At 40.4% G+C, this 20,612-nt stretch overlaps 1 protein-coding gene across 5 annotated transcripts in view; it reads right to left on the bottom strand.

Moving 5' to 3' along the window:
* The window catches only part of AMPH (amphiphysin), a 171,656-nt gene that overhangs the window by 72,253 nt on the left and 78,791 nt on the right, over nucleotides 1-20,612 (bottom strand). For all 5 annotated transcript variants that reach the window (XM_073332856.1, XM_073332859.1, XM_073332857.1 and 2 more), the window contains exon 3: nucleotides 185-239. In XM_073332856.1, the coding sequence (XP_073188957.1) occupies nucleotides 185-239 (55 nt within the window). The remainder of the gene's footprint in view (nucleotides 1-184; nucleotides 240-20,612) is intronic.

Raw genomic sequence — 20,612 nt, 5'->3', positions numbered from 1 at the left:
ACACACCGATTTCCCCATTGAGTATTTAAAATTATTTCAAAACAGCCTATTTGTTTGAGAGTAGCAGCCGTGTTAGTCTGTATCCGTAAAAAGAAAAGGAGTACTCCTTTCCTATTTGTTTGGGGATCTTTTTACAAAAACTGTTAAAAAATAAACACAAATATTAAGCCTGTTAAAAAATTACCTTTGATGGCAGCTAAATATCCTCTTAGCTCTCTCTGGAGCCTGGAACCTTCCGCCTGAAAAAAAAAAAAAAAAAAAAAAAACAGACATGAAAATAGAGGTTGTATATCCAGAATGTAGCTGAGCAAAATCCACGTACCTCCAGAATGGGCATTTCCCCACATCGTCTCATGTGCTTTAAAATACATATATACAACAGTCATTTAAAATAACTGAAAGTGCCTCTAAAGCTTAATTAGCAATAAAAACCAATTTCAGAAAATATCTATCAGATGATGCCACATTATGACTCATTCTAAACATTACATACACCCTCTTTCTGGATGTGTGTACATGAATACACACAAGCAGATGTTGGCTCGTATAAATCTCATGTGCTACTTAAACTATAATTTGAGGTTTTAATTGGGGCATAGCCCTTGTGCTCCACCCAAAGAAGAATTCCAATTAGTAAGAATCACATATTTCAAAGCCAAGGTCTGATTGACATGTATGATATCCTCTCTTTTCCCTAACAATGATGAACAATTAATTAAAATCCCATAATCACCACCTGCTCTTGAAGTCAATGGAACTATGCCAATTTATACCAGTTGAAGATCTGGCACCAACTGTAGATCTCATAATAGTTTGGCAAAGGGATTTCAAAAATAAATTTAGAAGAAGTTTTTTATTGGCTATTGTAAAAAAAAAAAAAATAATAATTTTACCCTTTAAATTTTTTCTAAAGGTCTTCTCAACCGTTATTGCACTATTAGCAATTTTTCAGAAAATTTTAGTGCCATTGTGGCACTAAATAACCACAGAAATGTTACTGGAAACTTAATATCGTTCCAAAAGGACAAAGCAATCTTAAGAAAAATACTTTGGCAATAAAATCCTACAGTCTGCTCTGAAATCTTAACTGTTTCCTTTGCAACTACATCAAAGGCATCTTTATCTATTATCAATATCCTTTGAGAATCCCAAAGACCATACGTAAAAATACTGACTGGGTGTACTTTAGCGGTGATTGTAACACAGTTCATGCTTCACACTTCAGTGGCGTATTTACAAAAATCTGTCATATTTTAGTGCCCTTAAGCATATTTTAGATCCAAAAAGCTGTTCTTTAGGATGCTTTTCATATTCTGCAGAATTAGGAAAATCTTAAATGTATATTACTGTCTAATATCCTTTAAATAGTTCTTTTGAAGCTATTGTTTAAGAATATTAGCTTGCGGTCATATTTTCTCCTGTATGTCTGAGCACTGCCTAAATGAAGCATCAGTTGTGTGTTCTGAGCTTTAATCATGTTTTTAATATGAAAGTTAGGCGCCTCTCTTGGGAGCTATCTGAACATTTGGGGGAGGGGGAGATCTCAGCTGGTGTACAATGAAGTCAGTGGTACTATGACACTTCACACCCATTGAGGATCCGCCCTTAGGTGCCTATAGTGCTCAGGTAAGGGGCACATAAATGGCTGGGATAAGTGTCTCTTGTGATTTTGTCAGATTAGATACACACACATTTTAATACAAATTATTCTCACTGAAAAGGGTCACACACCTAGGAGCATTACATTCATTTAAAAAGGAAATAAATAAATGTACTGTTGGAGTGGCAGCCATGCAGATTAAAGTTGTTTGTTTTCAGCAGAATTGGGCACTATGGGTGGCTACAAATGCACAATTTTCCATACTGCCTCTAGATTGAAACTGGTGGGGAAGTTGCCATCACAGTATCAAGGAGGAGTGGGAGCTATGGGCCACACTACTTACCCAAGCCAGAGAGAGGAGGGGAGTTTGTCCTCTGCTTTTAGCAGAGAAAGAGGAGCTGTGCACTTCCTCCGATTTCACCCCACCACCAGGTCTCAACCCAGTTCTGGAAGGACAACCTGTCTAGTAAGAGGACAATTCAGTTCCCATTCATGGTTTCTTTGCAGAGACAGTTAGCATGGATTCTAGTCCAATTGTAATAGTGGGAGTTTGGCTGTAGACACACGTCTACTAGGAACTACATTAAATCCACCGTCTTGTATTGCGAACAGATGGTTAGATGGTAAAGACTTTTGATCATTCATGAACATGATGGATTTGACTCAGTGACAAACTGGAAGGTTCCATAGCCTTTACCAATCCGCTGAGCTATCCAGGTCCCATTTTAAGTACAATGTCTATGTACTGTTCAGAGGTAAACTACAGAATTGTATATGATGTGCTACCACTGTTGTGAAACAACAAGCACGTAACAAAAGGTGCAGTAGTGACAAGTTATTCAGGAACTAGTTTCCAATTCTAATTCCACATATTATTTTAGGGTAACATCACAAAAATTATGTAATATTTTATGATCAATCAGTAAATGTCATGAGTTGCCAGTGACCACTGGACAGAGACATATGAAAAAAGGTCATATTTGATCATATTGACAGTTAGCATTATCCTTCTATATGAAGAGTCAGAACTTACAATGTGCAGCGCTCTCAGTCTATGGTATTTTAGGGCTCAAGTCACTGAAGTATCTAAGCAACACAGAACTCCACCAGCAAATATTCTATAACACAGCCAGTTCCAGCTTTCATCATCAATAGCAAAAGGCCCACAGACTTCAATGATAGGAGAATTAGGCCTTACTAGACAGAAAGGCAAATTTGCTTCAGAAATCCTCTGTCCTGTCAATCTTACAATGTAGCTATTGATGAAGATATATATAATTTGATCAGCTAACAAACTCTTTTTTCACATAGGGTAATCAATGAACTCCTCTTTTGTCCCTACCCTCTTTGGCATATTTTTCAATTTTGACCACATCTCATATTTTTCCCCTCTATCCTTTGAATGCTCCCATAGTCTTGTCTTACAATTTTAAAGAGTTTTCTTTTCTATTCTTCCAGATTATGCTTATGGTGCTAGAAGTCCTGGAACATTGCAACACCTCACACCAGACATGAAACCACAATTTAAACAATGCACTTAAGGATGAAATCTAGTGAAAGAAAAAAAAAATACAACTACAGCAAAAGTAACCCACCCACCCCCACCAAATCTTATTGCTATAAAGAATGTGCTATGACAGATATATGCCGAGGATTCCCCCTCCTTTCTGAGCCATCACACTAAAGCATTTGCTAGCTCTGAAATCGTTGTTGCATGAATTTGCATTAAGACAATCAGTCTATCAACTTTGTTAATTGAGATGTAGCTTCTTGAAGGCAAATGACTGCCATGTACCAGTCTGCTGCTGTATGCATCTGTAAACAGTGCGCCTAAAAGAGACTTTAAAAACAAATCATGTCCTATTTATTCTCAGGCACTGATGCCTATTTTATCCTTAACATTGTATACAATAAAAACATGACAGCAAACAAGTAATAGTTTTAGAATACAGAAAAACAGGAAAAAGACTCAAAAAGGATAGCAGAATCCTCACAATCCAGTTGTTTGATGTCAATGAGAATGTTACCATTAGGCCACACATTGTCAAAATTAATATATATGTCCACAATAATCTCACAGGCAATCTCATTAGATTGCACATAATAGTGATATGGGATGCTCCACATACAAAATACTACCATTTGACTTATTCCGTACTAAAAAACCACCACAAAACTCTACTCTGATGTCAAAAACAGTAACTTACAATAATTATCCAAAACACCATTTTTATAAAAATCCTTGGTCTTGTGGTCACATCACCCTTCTTCTTCTCTTTTATTCACCAACCCTGGTGTCCTATTTTATAAGCATCAATATCCTGTGGTCAACAAAGGCATAAGCACCTCAGGGCAGAGGTCAAATACAGGCAAAATGTTGAGGGAGACCAGGAAAATTCTTGACTGTTAAGGAGCCCCTAACCCTCCATCGCCATGGGGCTCCATGGTCCCTTAAACCATTAATCAGCCCTTTTAATGAAAAATATAAATATGGTACAGTAGGTAGGCATATTTTGAATCATAGATTAAAACACTAAGGGCCAAATTCAGTCACTTGAGGGATAAAATTGGCATAAGACTCTGGAAACTTTTCTAGATGTGGAGGAAGAAAATTAGAAGTGGAGCTGCCAACAGACACATTAGGAATGCCTTTTTCCACCACCCCGCCCCCATTTAGAATGTGAAAGTCACCTCTTTGTGAATTTAGGAAAATTCCTTCCTATCAGCTTATGGAATTGTTTCAAAGCATCATTGGTTCACACTGTCACTGAACAAGGAAGATAGGTACATGATTTTCTTAATCATTTCATTTACAAGATGCAGCTGCAGTGCAATTTATGCAGTGAGGCTGGAAGTATCATGTACTTTATTTCTGAAAGAAATCAATCACCTGAACTTGATGAGAGTCCAGAGCATTGTCTACCACCTGATTGCCTTTTTGGTAACTCTTGTTAAACTGAGAGACAGAATTACAGAAGGGTTAATCATTTATGTAATTCTAAGCCTAACAGAAAATTGTCATTTCATAACTAAATATGTCTGGTACAACAGTTCAAATTAAAGCATTTCCTATATCAATTGGCTGACATGCTTTATTGAAATATGCAGTTATTAGTCTTAGCAAAAAAACCTAGGCTGTCATCAAGAGCTCTAATTTGCATACATTTTAGATAGGGATCGACATTCTTTAGAGACATCAAAGTATGACTTTAAAGAACTGTTAACACCAGGGAAAGCTTGAAAAAATATGAAGGGCCAAATCCTACCCATTGGTATGCACAGGTAACTCAATGGGAGGTATATGCGCATATCAAATGAAAAAATTTAAACCAACCCTGTTTTCAACATTATTTTCTATCTATCTAGGCTTGTGTATGGTTCCTATCACTGTGGTATCTGACTGCCTCCCTAAATTAGGAAGTGCACTCAATGACATTCTTCTGTTTTTCTCTTTTTATTTTTCTTTGGTGATGTTACTGTAAGAAGTCTAGGTTGAGAGAGGTAGGTTTTGAATGATAGAATCATGGAGTTTAAGGCCAGAAGGGACTACCAGATGATCCAGTCTGACCACCTGTGTACCACACGCCTCTGACACCACCCAGCACCTGCACACTGAACCCAGCAACTGAAATCGGAGCATTGGGAGATGAAGCTATTGTGTGCTACAAGAAGTCTTTAAACCACGAATCGAGGACTTCAAGAGCTCAGACATAGGTGAGAGGTTTTTCGCAGGAGTGGGTGGGTGAGATTCTGTGGCCTGCGTTGTGCAGGAGGTCAGACTAGATCATCATAATGGTCCCTTCTGACCTTAATATCTATGAATCTAAGCACACCAATGCCCAAGACCCACAATAGCAGGGAAATGATTAAGTGAGAGATACCCAGATGATTCTAGCAAGCAACCCACGCCCCAGGCTGGAGACAAAGGAAAAAAACTGGCAATGTCACTGCCAATCTGATATAGGGGAAAATTCCTTCCTGATGCCACTTATGGCAATCAGTTAGACCCTGAGCATGTGATCAAGAACGAGCCAGGCAATCAGCTGAGAGAATTCTCAGTACCACCTCAGAGTGCCAACTCACCCTGTCCAGTGTCCCCTCATCTCCTGTTTGGTCCTTTCCGATGCTTCAGAGGAAGACAAAAACAAAAGCAAACCCACAACAGAATATGCAAGGGAAAAAATCCCCTTTGGACCTCTGCAGGCCAAGAGCTATGTAGTATAAGATTTTAGGAACATAAGATATAAACCGGAAGAGACCTGCCAGGGCTACTGAGCTCAGCCCTCCTTCCCCACAGGCAACCCCAGCATACAATCATAAATTTGTCAAGCTCTCTCTTAAAACTAATTAAGTTGTTTGGCTCCACAACTCCTAGTAGGAGGCTGTTCCAGAACCTCACTCCTCTGATTAGAAACCTTCCTTTATTTATAGCCAGTTTGTATCCATTTGCTCTTGTGCCATCATCATCTTTTAGCTTAAATAGCTCTTCTTCCTCCTTGGTATTTACCTCCCCCCCGATGTATTTGCACAGATCAATCATAGCCCCCCCCCCCAGCCTTGATTTTACTAGGCTAAATAAAGCAAACTTTTTTAGTCTCCTCTCATAAAATAGGTTCTTCATTCCCTAGATAATCCTAGTAGATCTTCTTTGTACCTGTTCCACTTTGACTTCATCTTTCTTGAACATGGGTGACCAGAATTGTACACAGTATTCCAAATGAGATCTTATCAATACCTTGTTCAATGGCATTAATAGTTCTCTATCTGAACTGGAAATAGCTCACACAATCCATCCCAGGATCTCATTTGCCTTTTTGGTAACCACATCATATTAGTGAGTCATCGTGATCCTGTGATCAACTACCATACCCAAGTCTCTTTCCTCCTCTGTTGCTTTCAACTCACGAGCCCCCAGCTCATAGGAGACATTTTTATTATTAAACCCTAGATGTACGACCTTGCACTTTGTACTATTAAAATTCATCACACGTCTACTGTAGAATATTCCAATCCTCCTCTCTATTGACGATGCCCCCCCTGTCCCACATCGTACGATCAGTAAATTTAATCAGCGCAGTCCTACTTCTTTCGCCAAGGTCACTAATAAAAATAATATTATAAGTCCCAAGATCAATCTTGGAGGAACTCCACTAGTAACCTCCCTCCAGTACGCACATTACAACCTTTCAGCACAATCCATTTTAGTCAGTTCCTTTACTGTGTTACAATTCTTGTACTAATCCCTAACTTCTCTAACAACTAATAATTTCCTGTGTGATCCCATGTTTTAATGAAGTCAAACTGATTAATTTGAGAACTTGTCTGAAATCAACAAGATGAAATTCAATAAAGACAAGTGAAAAGTACTACACTTAGTAAGGAAAAATCAAATCCAGAACTACACAATGGAGAACAACTGGCTAGGCAGTAGTACTGAAAAGGATTTGGAGGTTATAGCAGATAACAGATTGAATAGGTCAACAATGTGATTCACTTGTGAAAAGGCTAATGTCATTTTGGATTGCATTAACAAGAGGATTGATTGTAAGAGATGGGATTGTAAGACATGTCCCATTCTTCTCAGCACCGGTGAGAAGCTGGAGGCCTGTGTCCAATTCTGAGCACCGCACTTTAAGAAAGATATGGACAAATTGGAGAGAGTCCCAGGAAAGAGCAACAAATATGATAAAAAGTTTAGAAAACCTGATCAATGAGGAAAAGTTAAAAAACTGGGCATATTTAAACTTAAAAAAAAAAGAAGACTGAGGGATGGGGGATAACGGTCTTCAGATATGTTAAGGGTTGTGTGACAAGATGGCCGATGTTAGTCTGGTGGGTCCTGCACTTTTCTTGGCAGGGAGCTAAGATGCCCCCCCTTAGCTCTGTTCTTGGGGTGTCAATGGCCCTACTAGTGGCCTAGGAAGGTGCTAAAGGAGGGAAGTGGGGGAGGGGTCTGGGTTTGCTCCTCACTCTGAGCCCCAGCCCCTCTCAATCCTTGCGGGTTCTTACCCTCTTCCCCCTTGGGTGGGGTACCTGAAGTCCTTACATGCTGGAGCAGGGTCCCCCTTACTTTGATTCTCTGATTTTCCAAGTCTCACAGCACTCCTCCAAGCTCCAGTCCTTTCTCCTTCCTCCTCCTCTGTCTGCCTGAAGCAGGGGGTTTTATTAGGTTCCTAACAGGGCCTTAATTGATTGCAGGTGCTCCAATTAACCTGCAGCCACCTTCCCTAGGCTACAGGAAACCACACCTTAATTAGCTTTGAGCTTATATATTTCCCTTCTAGCACTCTCCCATTGCTCCTTGGCCTTCCTGTATCACAGTTGTTACAAAGAGGACAGTGATCAGTAGTTCTCCCTGTCCGCTGACGGCAGGATGAGAAGTGATGGGCTTAATCTGCAGCATGGGAGATTTAGATTAGATATTAGGGGGAAAATATAACTGTAAGGATAGTTAAGCACTGGAATAGGCTTAGGTGGTGAAATCCCCATCATTAGAGCGTTTTAAGAATAGGTTAGGCAAACACCTGTCAGGGATGGTCTAGGTATAGTCGTCCTGCCTCAGCATAAGCGGCTGGACTAGATAACCTCTTGAGATTCTTTCCAGACCTACATTTCTATGGTTCTATATTAAATCTACTACCTTTCCATTATCTAAAAGGTCAATTATCTTCCCTAAGAAGGAAATCAAGTTAGTCTGGCACAATCTCCCTTGGTAAACTCATGTGGCATGACATCAACTTTTCCATTTTCCTCCCTAGATTTAATTATTCTTTCCTTCAAAATTTCTTCTAAAGCCATGCATGCTATTGATATCAGACTAATGGGTCTGTAATTGCCCAGATCTGTTGTTTCCCCTTTCTTCAACATAGGTGCAATGTTAGCTGTTCTCCAGTCATATAGTACCACCTCCGAATAGATAGATTTATTGATAATCCTTGCTACTAGACTAGCAATCTCATGTGCCAGTTCTTTCAGTGTCCCGGGTTGCAAATTATCCAGTTCATCCTCTCCCTTCCTGCTCCCACCTAATTTCAATGCTTGAGCCTTTTTCATCTACTTCAGGTCAGGTAATTTCTATTTCTATACATGCCTTTCAATTGTCAGGCCTGTCTTCATGCCCTAAGTTTTCATCCTTATTGTAACCTGAGGCAAAGTATTAATTTAGTTTTTGGACCACAGATTATCTTTAATCTCTACCCGATTCATACTGCAGAACAGCCCAACCTCATTCTTCTTCATTCTCTTTTTATTTCTATAACTAAGAAACCTCTTATTTATTTTAATTTCCTTGGCAAGATCTACTTCAGCTTGACTTGTAACAATTCTCACTTTATTCCTCCATTTTTGGATCTTTAAGATGTAGCTTTCTTTGCTGATCAATCTGTTTTCTCTTCCCTATAGCCTCTTTGCTACTCCTCATAACCTTTTTGAGGTGGATATTCCTCCAGTTCGGTATAAAGCCCTTCCCTACATGTTTTTTCCCCTTGCTTGCGATGCAAATTGTAGGTAGTTTCTGTATCCTTGACTTAAAGAAATGCTAAGCCTCTTCCACATTTAAGTCCTTCACACTTTAGTTGACTTCTCAAACTAATTCCCTTTTTTCTCAAAGTTCACCCTTTTGAAATGAATAAAAGCCATAGTTGTCAACCTGGTTTTGATTACCCAGCCATTTAATTTAAATGTAATCGACTCATGATCACTTGAAACAAGATTATTTGATGAAGAAAATTGTCAGCTATCACATTCAGGAATAACTGAGCCCTACCATTATTAATAGCATTTATCTTCCAGTTTATATCCAGGAAGTTATATTGTCCCATTATGACATAATTCCAAGTAGTATTTCTCTCTCAAATAACTTTAAAGAACTCTCTATCCATGTCAGAGTCTGAGCCTGGGGGACACTATAGAAGCATTTTTGCAATCCTTTCCCAAAGTCATTTAGACCTCAACAGATTCTGTTTTATACTATCACTTCTCATTTCGTTATAGTTTACCACATCGCTGATATACAACACTGCCCCACTACCTTCACTTCTATCCCTCTCAAGCAGTACATACCTGTCAATACCCATACTCCAGTCATGACTGCTATTCCACCATGTTTCTGTAATCCCTGTTTTAATGAGGAGAGCAGACACCCGCAGTAGAAGATGATCTTATAGCAGTGCTCAGTTCTTCTAAGTGTTACCTTCTCTCCCCCTACATCACCCCAGAGTTTCCAGTCTTGATTTTTGTAAAACAAACCTACATGCAAAGTCTAATATTAAAGACGTGGCATTCACATTGCTTGCACTTCCCTTATCCATTATATCCCACTAATTAATTATCTCATAAGATTCTTATTTCTTTATTATATATGAATGGGAAAAGTGTGGTGCTTCACAGTGTAACAGTCTGTGATTAGTGTAATAAAAGAAGTGGCAAATTCGGGCATCTGGAAGACGGAATGAGCCAATACAGAGAGAGCCTTTGTTCAAACACAAATATCTGGGATAATAATCTAAAGTAAAAACAAAACAAAACAAAAAAACTCCCCTTGACAATGTAGAAAAGGCACAAATGCACTAGTACATCTTAGAATATGAAACAGGTTTTCCTTGATTTGTCCTGATAGAAGTTAACCACAGAAGTCAATTTTTTTTCACATCTTATGTTTACTGCTTACTATATATTGTTCCAGTCAGGATATTCTACTCGTGGTATTTTTTGGTCTCTAACGTCCATATCTTTTTCCTGTTTTCTAATGGAGATTACTAGAGATGTGAGCCTGCATTATTTATATACCTCAATCTTACACTGGAGTCAAAGGAAATGTTGAGTATGTGAGGAATGCAGGATCAGACTCTAAAGTGTGTGCCTGAATATAATCTATACCTACATGCAGTACTATATAGATCTGTACTTTCTATAATTGTACTTTGCCTCTGTCTGTAGCTATATTTGTATCCTACCTATATCTGTACCTATATGCATTTATGATCTATATCTAAATGCTGTGTGTTAGTGGACTTCTTAACAAATGTACTTTTTATGTTAATTTGATTTAATATTTTTTAAACATTGAGTAATTGGCCCATGTTGGGAGGCAGTGTTAAAACATTTCATATCCCCCAGGGTAGATCTGCTGGATGGCATTCCCTCCATTTGTCAAAGCCCAGATGTAGATGAAGTCTAGTGTCTCAGTGGGCAGATATTTGAAGGGTTCCTGAAGTAACATACAACAGTATGTTTGATAAACACTGAATGATAGTTTGACTTTAAAAAATCACAGCAAGGTTTTGTCTTAGAGAAAGCAACTAACAAACACTCATTTTAAAAGGCTGAAATATAACAGGTAAACACAACCAAGAAGTGTCAAGATGCAATCTAAACTAACCCTAATTTGATTAATTAAGCTTTCCATTTTAGATTTTGTCTGAGTGAACATCTAAAAAAAAAACCCACCCAAACCCAACCAACTACTGTCTCATGTGAATTGTGGAATTCATTAGAGAATAGACAGGTATCTCCTGAAAAAATAAACCTATGAAAGTACAGATTCTCCACCTTCCTGAGATCATGCCTAGTTGGAAACTAGTGGGACTGATATGGGATTTAATTGTACACTAGGTCACCTAGTAGTCCTGGTGAAATCCACAAACAGGGCATGTGTTTTTGAGTATTCATAGCTCATCACTGTGCCCATCATGATCACGCATACATTTTAAGACAAAAGGATTCCCAGTGGCAAGCAGGAATGCATTTCTCCTCCTTCCCTGATGACTTGCAGTGTTTATTCCCATCCTCATTGGGCTTAGTGGTCAGCAGACATCTCAGCTGTGCCACAGGCTTGCTCCAGGGAAAGTGTCCTTTAGGTGAACAGGCTCTGGGTGTAATGTTCACATGATCCTTACTGGAATGCAGAGGACTTTCACTGATCACCAGTTTTGAGATTAGGGAAAAAAAATCCCCACTGGAGACTAGATATTCTTTGGAGAGTCTAGCTTTCTGCAGAGTATCCACGGGGAATCACTTTTGGCATCAGCTCTGTTTTAGGAAAGAAGGCTCCCTGAATGGAGATCTGTATTAACAGACAGAGGTATGGGAACCCTCATGTAATTACACATTTTTCTCACAAAATACTAAGTGTCAGGAGTTCTCTGCAGTTTTATGCTGAGATTTTCAAAACTGTAAGGGACTAATACCAGCTAATGGGAATTAGACTTCTAAATCACTCAGGCAGCTTTAAAAAATCTTGTTTATTGACTGGTCCCTTTTTCCATCCCAAGCCCAAGCACAGGAGTGAGTGCCAAGGGAAGGAGTGTGAAATGGGCTCTATACTCATCATGATGCAGTACAGATTTAAGATCCATATGTGGGGCACCAGGCATTCCCGCAAGAAAAAGGCTGCTGGAGAATTTCAGTTCAGATTGATTCCAGGTGACTAGGGTACATGTTGGTGTGCTCCTTCGCCTTCATACCTTTTAGTCTCTGACTGGTATTGAGAAAGGGGCCACAAGGACCCTTAGTTAGCTACCAAGTGATAGTTTGTTACTGTTCATTCTCTTAACAAAAAATGTGGGCTAAGAACCAGATTCACAGCTGGTGTAAATCAGTGTAGCTACATTGCCTTTTCATCAGATGAGGATCAGGCCCTAATACTTTCACCAAACGATTTGTTTATTGAGTGGATTTTCCTACCACAGGGTGGCAGCAACAACAAATGGTAGCATAAAGCACATGAATGGAAACTCATGTGCTACAGCATGGGAACAAGTCTACACAGACACACCCCTGGAGCCCCAACCGGGGTATTCTATCTGCTACCCAAGATCCATAAACCTGCAAATCCTGGACGCCCCATCATCTCAGGCATTGGCACCCTGACAGCAGGATTGTCTGGCTATGTAGACTCCCTCCTCAGGCCCTACGCTACCAGCACTCCCAGCTACCTTTGAGATACCACTGACTTCCTGAGGAAACTACAATCCATCGGTGATCTTCCTGATAACACCATCCTGGCCACTATGGATGTAGAAGCCCTCTACACCAACATTCCACACAAAGATGGACTACAAGCCATCAAGAACACTATCCCCGATAATGTCACGGCTAACCTGGTGGCTGAAATTTGTGACTTTGTCCTTACCCATAACTATTTTACATTTGGGGACTATGTATACCTTCAGATCAGCGGCACTGCTTTGGGTACCCGCATGGCCCCACAGTATGCCAACATTTTTATGGCTGACTTAGAACAACGCTTCCTCAGCTCTCGTCCCCTAATGCCCCTACTCTACTTGCGCTATATTGATGACATCTTCATCATCTGGACCCATGGAAAAGAAGCCCTTGAGGAATTCCACCATGATTTCAACAATTTCCATCCCCCATCAACCTCAGCCTGGTCCAGTCCACACAAGAGATCCACTTCCTGGACACTACAGTGCTAATAAACGATGGTCACATAAACACCACCCTATACCGGAAACCTACTGACCGCTATTCCTACCTACACGCCTCCAGCTTTCACCCTGACTATACCACACGATCCATCGTCTACAGCCAAGCTCTGCGATACAACCGCATTTGCTCCAACCCCTCAGACAGAGACAAACACCTACAAGATCTCTAGCAAGCATTCTTACAACTACACTACCCACCTGCGGAAGTGAAGAAACAGATTGATAGAGCCAGAAGAGTTCCCAGAAGTCTCCTACTACAGGACAGGCCTAACAAAGAAAATAACAGAACGCCACTAGCCGTTACCTTCAGCCCCCAACTAAAACCCCTCCAATGCATTATTAAGGATCTACAACCTATCCTGAAGGATGACCCAACACTCACAAATCTTGGGAGACAGGCCAGTCCTTGCCTACAGACAGCCCCCCAACCTGAAGCAAATACTCACCAGCAACCACATACCACACAGCAGAACCACTAACCCAGGAACCTATCCTTGCAACAAAGCCCGTTGCCAACTGTGCCCACATATCTATTCAGGGAACACCATCACAGGGCCTAATAACATCAGCCACACTATCAGAGGCTCGTTCACCTGCACATCCACCAATGTGATCTATGCCATCATGTGCCAGCAATGCCCCTCTGCCATGTACATTGGGCAAACTGGACAGTCTCTACGTAAAAGAATAAATGGACACAAATCAGATGTCAAGAATTATAACATTCATAAACCAGTCGGAGAACACTTCAATCTCTCTGGTCACGCGATTACAGACATGAAAGTTGTGATATTATAACAAAAAAACTTCAAATCCAGACTCCAGCGAGAAACTGTTGAATTGGAATTCATTTGCAAATTGGATACAATTAACTTAGGCTTGAATAGAGACTGGGAGTGGCTAAGTCATTATGCAAGGTAACCTATTTCCCCTTGTTTTTTCCAACCCTTTCTCCCCCCCTGCCCCCCCAGACGTTCTTGTTAAACCCTGGATTTATGCTGGAAATGGCCCACCTTGATTATCATACACATTATAAGGAGAGTGGTCACTTTAGATAAGCTATTACCAGCAGGAGAGTGGGTTGGGGGGGGGGGGGAGAAAACCTGGATTTCTGCTGGAAATGGCCCAACTTGATTATCATGCACATTGTAAGGAGAGTGATCACTTTAGATAAGCTATTATCAGCAGGAGAGTGGGGTGGGAGGAGGTATTTTTTCATGCTTTGTGTATATGTAAAAAGATCTTCTACACTTTCCACAGTATGCATCCGATGAAGCGAGCTGTAGCTCACGAAAGCTTATCCTCAAACAAATTGGTTAGTCTCTAAGGTGCCACAAGTACTCCTTTTCTTTTTGCGAATATAGACTAACACGGCTGTTACTCTGAAATGTGAATTCTGTAACTCAACTAAAGGAACAAGCTTTGCTCACTGCAGAAAAGCCTCTTGATTTTCTCGTAATTTTATAAACCAGCACCCAGAACACTGGACATTCTACTTAATTTTCATCCAGGCAACATTTTATTTTATAACAGTGAGTGGTGGATAGGCTATTTTTTTAATAGCCTAATGAAATACCTATAACTTGCTTTTTGTTTTCCATCACAGAAATGGTCTCACATACTGATGGAGCAACTGAGCAATTAAAGATAAAGATGCACAGGAGACATTAAACAGAATATTGATCTGTTATGAATTATAATGCTGGCATTATTCTGATTAGAATACACTTAGCAACAAGGGAATCACTGTTTAACTTTGCATAATACTAGTCAGCAAGTAATAAATTCTTTCCAGGAGACTGGGATCAGAAAATAAAAATAAAGTGCAAGATGCACTTGCTTGAACAATGGAGCAGAGAGAAAATTTAGGCCCAAATCCTTCATCGTGTTTATTAGTACAAACTCCCACTAGAATCAGTGATATTTTTGCCTGAGAGAGGAACATGCAAGATTTGACACTTTTTTTTTTTTTTACTTTAGGCTGAATTAAAAAGCTAGGCATGTTCACAATTAGCTTATGCAGAAAAGAAGAAATAAAGCTTCAGGAATTGCTATCTTTTAGTATACAGAAAGTGTCTGTGTTCTATATGAACCTATTCACAGTACATGAATTCTATTTAATAGTGACAACTTCCTTGCAAAGCAAAATAAAGCTAAGATATGAATATGTTTTATGTATTGTTTAAAATCCAAATCTCATTGCTCTATGCTAAGAGACCCTGGTTCAGTTCTGGTATCTGGCTTCTTCTGATTCATAGAACTTGGAAACTACGTAAAGGCAGCCTGCTCAGTGCCTGCAAAAAATGAACTGACTCGTGTTAGCCTGTAGTGATTCATCTGGCCAATTCAGCAGCTGGTTTGATAGGCCCAGAAGAGGATTCTATTCTGTAGTCCTCAGCCAAGAGGTGGATGGTGGTGGGTAAACCTGAAGGAATCCTCAGGAATCCTAAGTCAGATGAAATTCCTCCATGGGAAAAAAAATTAAAAAGCTCAGTTCAAAGTGCCTCCAGAAAGACCATACAGTTGACTTTTTTGTTCAGTGACAGCTCTGTTTCATCAAGGTGCATAAGGAGGTGACTAAACTTAAGCATGTGGTGATACTCAAGTGGTTAAGTATCTTGCTGGATCTGAACCTGAAGAAGAGCTCTGTGTAACTCGAAAGCGTGTCTCTCTCACCAACAGAAGTTGCTCCAATAAAAAGATACTACCTCACCCACCTGGCCTCTCTCATATCCTGGGACTGACAGAGTTACAACAACATTGCATACAAGAAATGGTATTGGCTAAAGATTAAATGGCCCATATGTAGATTTTGATGAATGTATGTATCGATGGCAATGAGGCTGCCTAGCAGATCTCAGTACAGGGGAGACAAACTTCCTTTCCTGAGTTTGTCCGTGCTCCAAACTTTGATGCTTAATGAAAGGAAGATTATTTCTTCCATCTATTTTGGGAATGAACGCTGTGACAGTTGTGAGAACTGCTTCTCTGAGTTAAAACTAGTATACTGGAAGTCTTCTCTGAGGAGACCCAACTTCAGAAACTCATCCGACTGGAAATAGTAGCTATTGGGACATCTATTTTAATGGGTAGAAAATATAGTGATACCTCTGGCAGGGGTCTGGGTAGTGCTGTATGGAGCAGAATGAGGTCCCAAGGCAGTTTTCTGTGAGCTCATGAAAAAGCAAACTTTGTTGCCCCCAAGGAAGTATTTAATGTTGGGATTCCTTTTCTTGAGCATGCTGATAACAGACACTTGGCCTTTTTGCTTGGATATTCTGATACACCCATATTAAAGTCCTCCTGGCTGCTGGTGTGAGGAAGTGGGGTTCCTGAGAGAGGTGGAGGGTCAGGCAGGGAATCTCTGCCACCCCTTTCTACTTTAAATAGTACTCTGTAGCTTCTACCTCAGTGGATCACTATGTTCCAGCTGGTGGATGCTGTGCTCTGTCTCTGGTACCCATTTCCTGGATTGAAATGGGATCTAAATGAACCTTCCTCCATTATCCCCAGTTGGCCTCTGACCTAAAGATCACTCTGCCTGGTTTGCTAATCAGTGAATCCCTTAAAAATGTCTGATTCGCCGCATTCACCAGTTGACGGAGAGGAGAATTTACAATAGGACTGTGGTCTCTGCCAATGGATGTGATAGTGTGAGATGTGGAAGGAACAACAAATAATACTGGACAGGTCTCCTATGCACTCTTGGTTCACTGAAGCATGCCTGTGTCTGAGATCAGAATTCCCAACAGGCTCCAATAGTAATTGGATTTTTGTTTCTGTTTATGGCTTTTGTGGCCATTTTCAGTTAATATTCATCTGAAATAAGACTTTGTACCAGATAATATTCTTTCTCATCCCAGACCTTTGATTGACTTCCCTGGTACCATGTGTCTGTATTTATTATGAATCCAACATATTCCAGAAACCATATGACTCTGTGGTTAGATTCAACTCTCGCTATACAGAGTTCTGATAAGAAAAATTATCCAGAAAAAGATAGAAGTGATTTTTCTTCTTCTTTAAGCCAGTATTAACACTAACACAATCCTGGAAGAAATGTTAGCATAGCTTGTGACAGCATGTGCAGGAGCTTAGAGTGTCATAACTGATCATAATTTTTTTTCCCAGAGGGTGGGGTGGTCTGTTGCCATCTGAGAGTTTTCATGCCAACAAAGGAAACTGAGGTGATGTCTTTCTGGAACTGGCTGCCTGTGAAGTGCCAGTGTATTGAGAAGGCCATTCTTTCAGTTAACCATCTTCCTTAGTTAGAACCACTGGGTCTTCGACCATCAGAGGAGATAGTGTAACTACTGAAGGTAAATGTGGCTATTTTGAATTTGGACTGATATGCACTGAGGAACATTCTGGCCTTATAAAATGTGGGCTAAGGGTTAGAAGTAAATAAATGGTGGGCCAAAAAGAGATCCCTTGCTGCCTTGTTATTCTTCCACATCTGGGTTTCTGCCCCTCTTCTCACTCCTTGGCCAGCTGCTTGGAGGAGGTCGAAGCATGGAAACAAAGTGGGCATTGGAGAATGGTGCTGTGTCCAGTGCTGTCCATCCATGATTTATGGGGAAAATGGATGGGTAGGAGGAGGATGGTATGACCATCAGAGGCATGGCTGCTAATGTAGGCTATAGGAACCCAGGCACAATCTTCCATCTGGCTTCACTGCTCTAACACAGATAGAGGTGGGGTGGTTGCTAGCCCCTGTAGCCAGTTCTTTCCTGTTAGGGAATGGGGAGTGGGGGAAGATGACCCTGCCTGGATAAGTAGGGGTATGGACTGCATTCTGCTCACAGAACTCATCAAGATCCCCCAATGAGACACTTGATAAGGGAGGGAGAAAGTGAAACAGACCTTTCTTTTATTCTCTGGCATTTCTCAATTTAGCTCACTCACTAAAGCCTGCAGGGGCATCGGTGGCTGCAAACACCCCAGAAGGGGAAGCAAAGCTGAAGGGACAATCTCCCCAGAATTCAAATGCAGCCCTAGGGCACAGCTGGGAATCAGATGGATGCATTATTGAGCCAAATTGCTAGTCAGAGATTTTAAGTAAAGTTTGGAATTTCCCTTAAAATGTTCTCTGACTGGGAGGTTTGGTTGAGTTGCTTTGAAAGCTGAGAAATGCTACATTCATCATAATGGGTGTTAATTCAGATGCACAATGATAATATTTTATATCTGAACTTTGTCAACTATTTCACTGTTGATTAAAGCAAGGACAAACCAAGAGAAGGCATATTATGAAGACCTATGCAAACGGACAGGCTTTTGTTTTTCCATAATCGAGCACTAGGAACCAAGCAGAGCCTATGGATACATCTGAACCCCACTGAGGGGGAAGCCCAAGGAGCCCAATCGAGCTCAGAGAGCATGCATGATCAGATTTTGAACATCTGCACTATCTACTCAAAATGGTGTCAATTTGGAACATCACATGGGCAGGGCTTATTTTGTGGGTGGAGTTTAGAAAAGGAATGGTAATACTTTCCCCCTCAATTCAACCTCTTGCCCTAAGTCATGGTTATGTCCTGATTTAGTGCTATCTAGATTCTGCTGTGCCCATGACTGCTCATTATTTACAGTCTGTCCACCAAAGACTGAGAAGATAAATAAAAGTAGCATCATCAGCCTTGTTTGCCCACAGCAAGACTTCCAGCAGGAAAATACCACTACAGCAAATTCTTCAAAAACAAATTATCTTAGACAAAATTTTGTTGAAATAGGAGATTCCCCCCACTCCTTTCATCTTCCTTCTTATTTCTTCTTCTATTACTAGAGTCATTTGGCTAAAAATTACATCTTACAGGAACTTTGTTTCTTAACAGGGCCTCATTCCTCCCACCTTTGCTCCACCAAAGAGAAAACATATACCTCTGTTTTTTGACATCACAATTAGTTGCCATGCAAATGGCACTGACATTACCAAGAAATGATTATGGCTTCCCACTCGACAATAAGCAGCTGCAGAAGAGGAAGTAGAAAAATGCCCCATGTTAATGTAAAGGTCCCTGTTAAAAATCTTGGAAAAGAGAAAAATACAAGATCCTTGCATGGCCCAACAGCTCCCAGGTCTGCTCTCTGCTTTGGGCCCAGTGGCTCACGGTATCTCCATCTCCCTCCAGGCCTCAGAAAGGTGAGTGAAGAACCACCCTCCCAGAACAGTGACTGCTGCTGTCTCCCGTCCCTTGAGCCTTGGGATGGAGAAGTGAAGATCCACCTGGACAAGCAATTCCTGAATTGCTCCTGGGCCTCACGGAGTGGGGAGTGCAAATCCTTTACCTCAGTGGCTCTCTGCACCCCTCTCCATTAATTGCAAGGACACTGAGCAAGAGCCCAACTGGGGCTGGCCAGTCTGGAGCAAGTGAGGCGGGGGGAGGAATGAGCAGTGTCTGTATGGGAGATACACCAGTGAGTGGCATGGGTAGGGACTGATTCAGGGAGGGTATCACAAACACAGACAGTCTCATGCTCCCAAAGCCAATTCTCATGTGCCATACTAAAATGTGGAGGACCAACCCTGATGCTCCCCGAGTCCTAGTTACCTCTCCCATGAGTGAGTTTCTGGATTGTAAGAGAGGGTATGAACAAACAGAGGTGATGGAGATACAAATCGGTCTCTAGCGGCTTCTCATTTAAAGTGACCATTTCACCATGTTAGCTCTTTTCTAATGGGGCTGTTTTTATAGAAAACATCTTGATACAGGTGAACTTTTAAAAAAATAAATTTGTTATTTTCACTTACATGTGAAACATTTTAGATAAATAAAACAGATCTTTTGTATCCCAAGTACATTCAACAACAGATGGAGAAATAACTTCTTGGGCCTGAACTATTTGAATGTCTTTACATGTGAGCTAAACCGCAAGCAAAGGGAAGAACAGAAAAACTATGGTTAAACCTCTGGAGACCTGGATTCATACTTGTTTTACATAACAAATGAAATAATCTTGGTAGAATTCATCTAATTCTTAGTGGGTATTAATTCACACTAGAAAGGTGCCATGGAATTCAATATAATTAGTCACCTCTGATCAGTACAGCAAGGAGTAATGGAGGTTAGAATTTAGAGTACATTGTAAGCAGAGTAGATAATTAGGTCTTTGGGACAGAAAGTATCTCATCATATGTGTACCTACAGTACCTAGCCCAATGAAGCTCCAATCTTGATTGGGGTGCCTGTGCGCTGTTGTGAAATAAATATTAACAATAATAATAATTATTATTATTAATACATCAATAGGGCAGTGCAGGAAGAATACACACTATAGTCTAATGTTCATATTCATCTTAAGACTTTGACAACTACTAAGAAAACAAGCAAAGAAATGCCTCCCCTTTGTAAAATACAACTACAATTTTGCATTTGCAGTATTAATTTGGGTGAGATTCTGTTTTCAGTTATACTGTTGTACATCCACAGTCACTCCAGTGAGTTACATGATATTATGTTCAAGAGAGTGCCTGAAGTTTCAGAATGGTGTTGCATGAAATCAGAACTTGGCCCTTTATTACAAATGTTGGGCCCAATCCTGTGGTCCCTTTGCAAACAAAACTT

Source organism: Lepidochelys kempii, chromosome 2 (genome assembly GCF_965140265.1).
Source record: "Lepidochelys kempii isolate rLepKem1 chromosome 2, rLepKem1.hap2, whole genome shotgun sequence".
NCBI lineage: Eukaryota > Metazoa > Chordata > Testudines > Cheloniidae > Lepidochelys > Lepidochelys kempii.
This window is presented reverse-complemented; position numbering and strand designations above follow the sequence as displayed.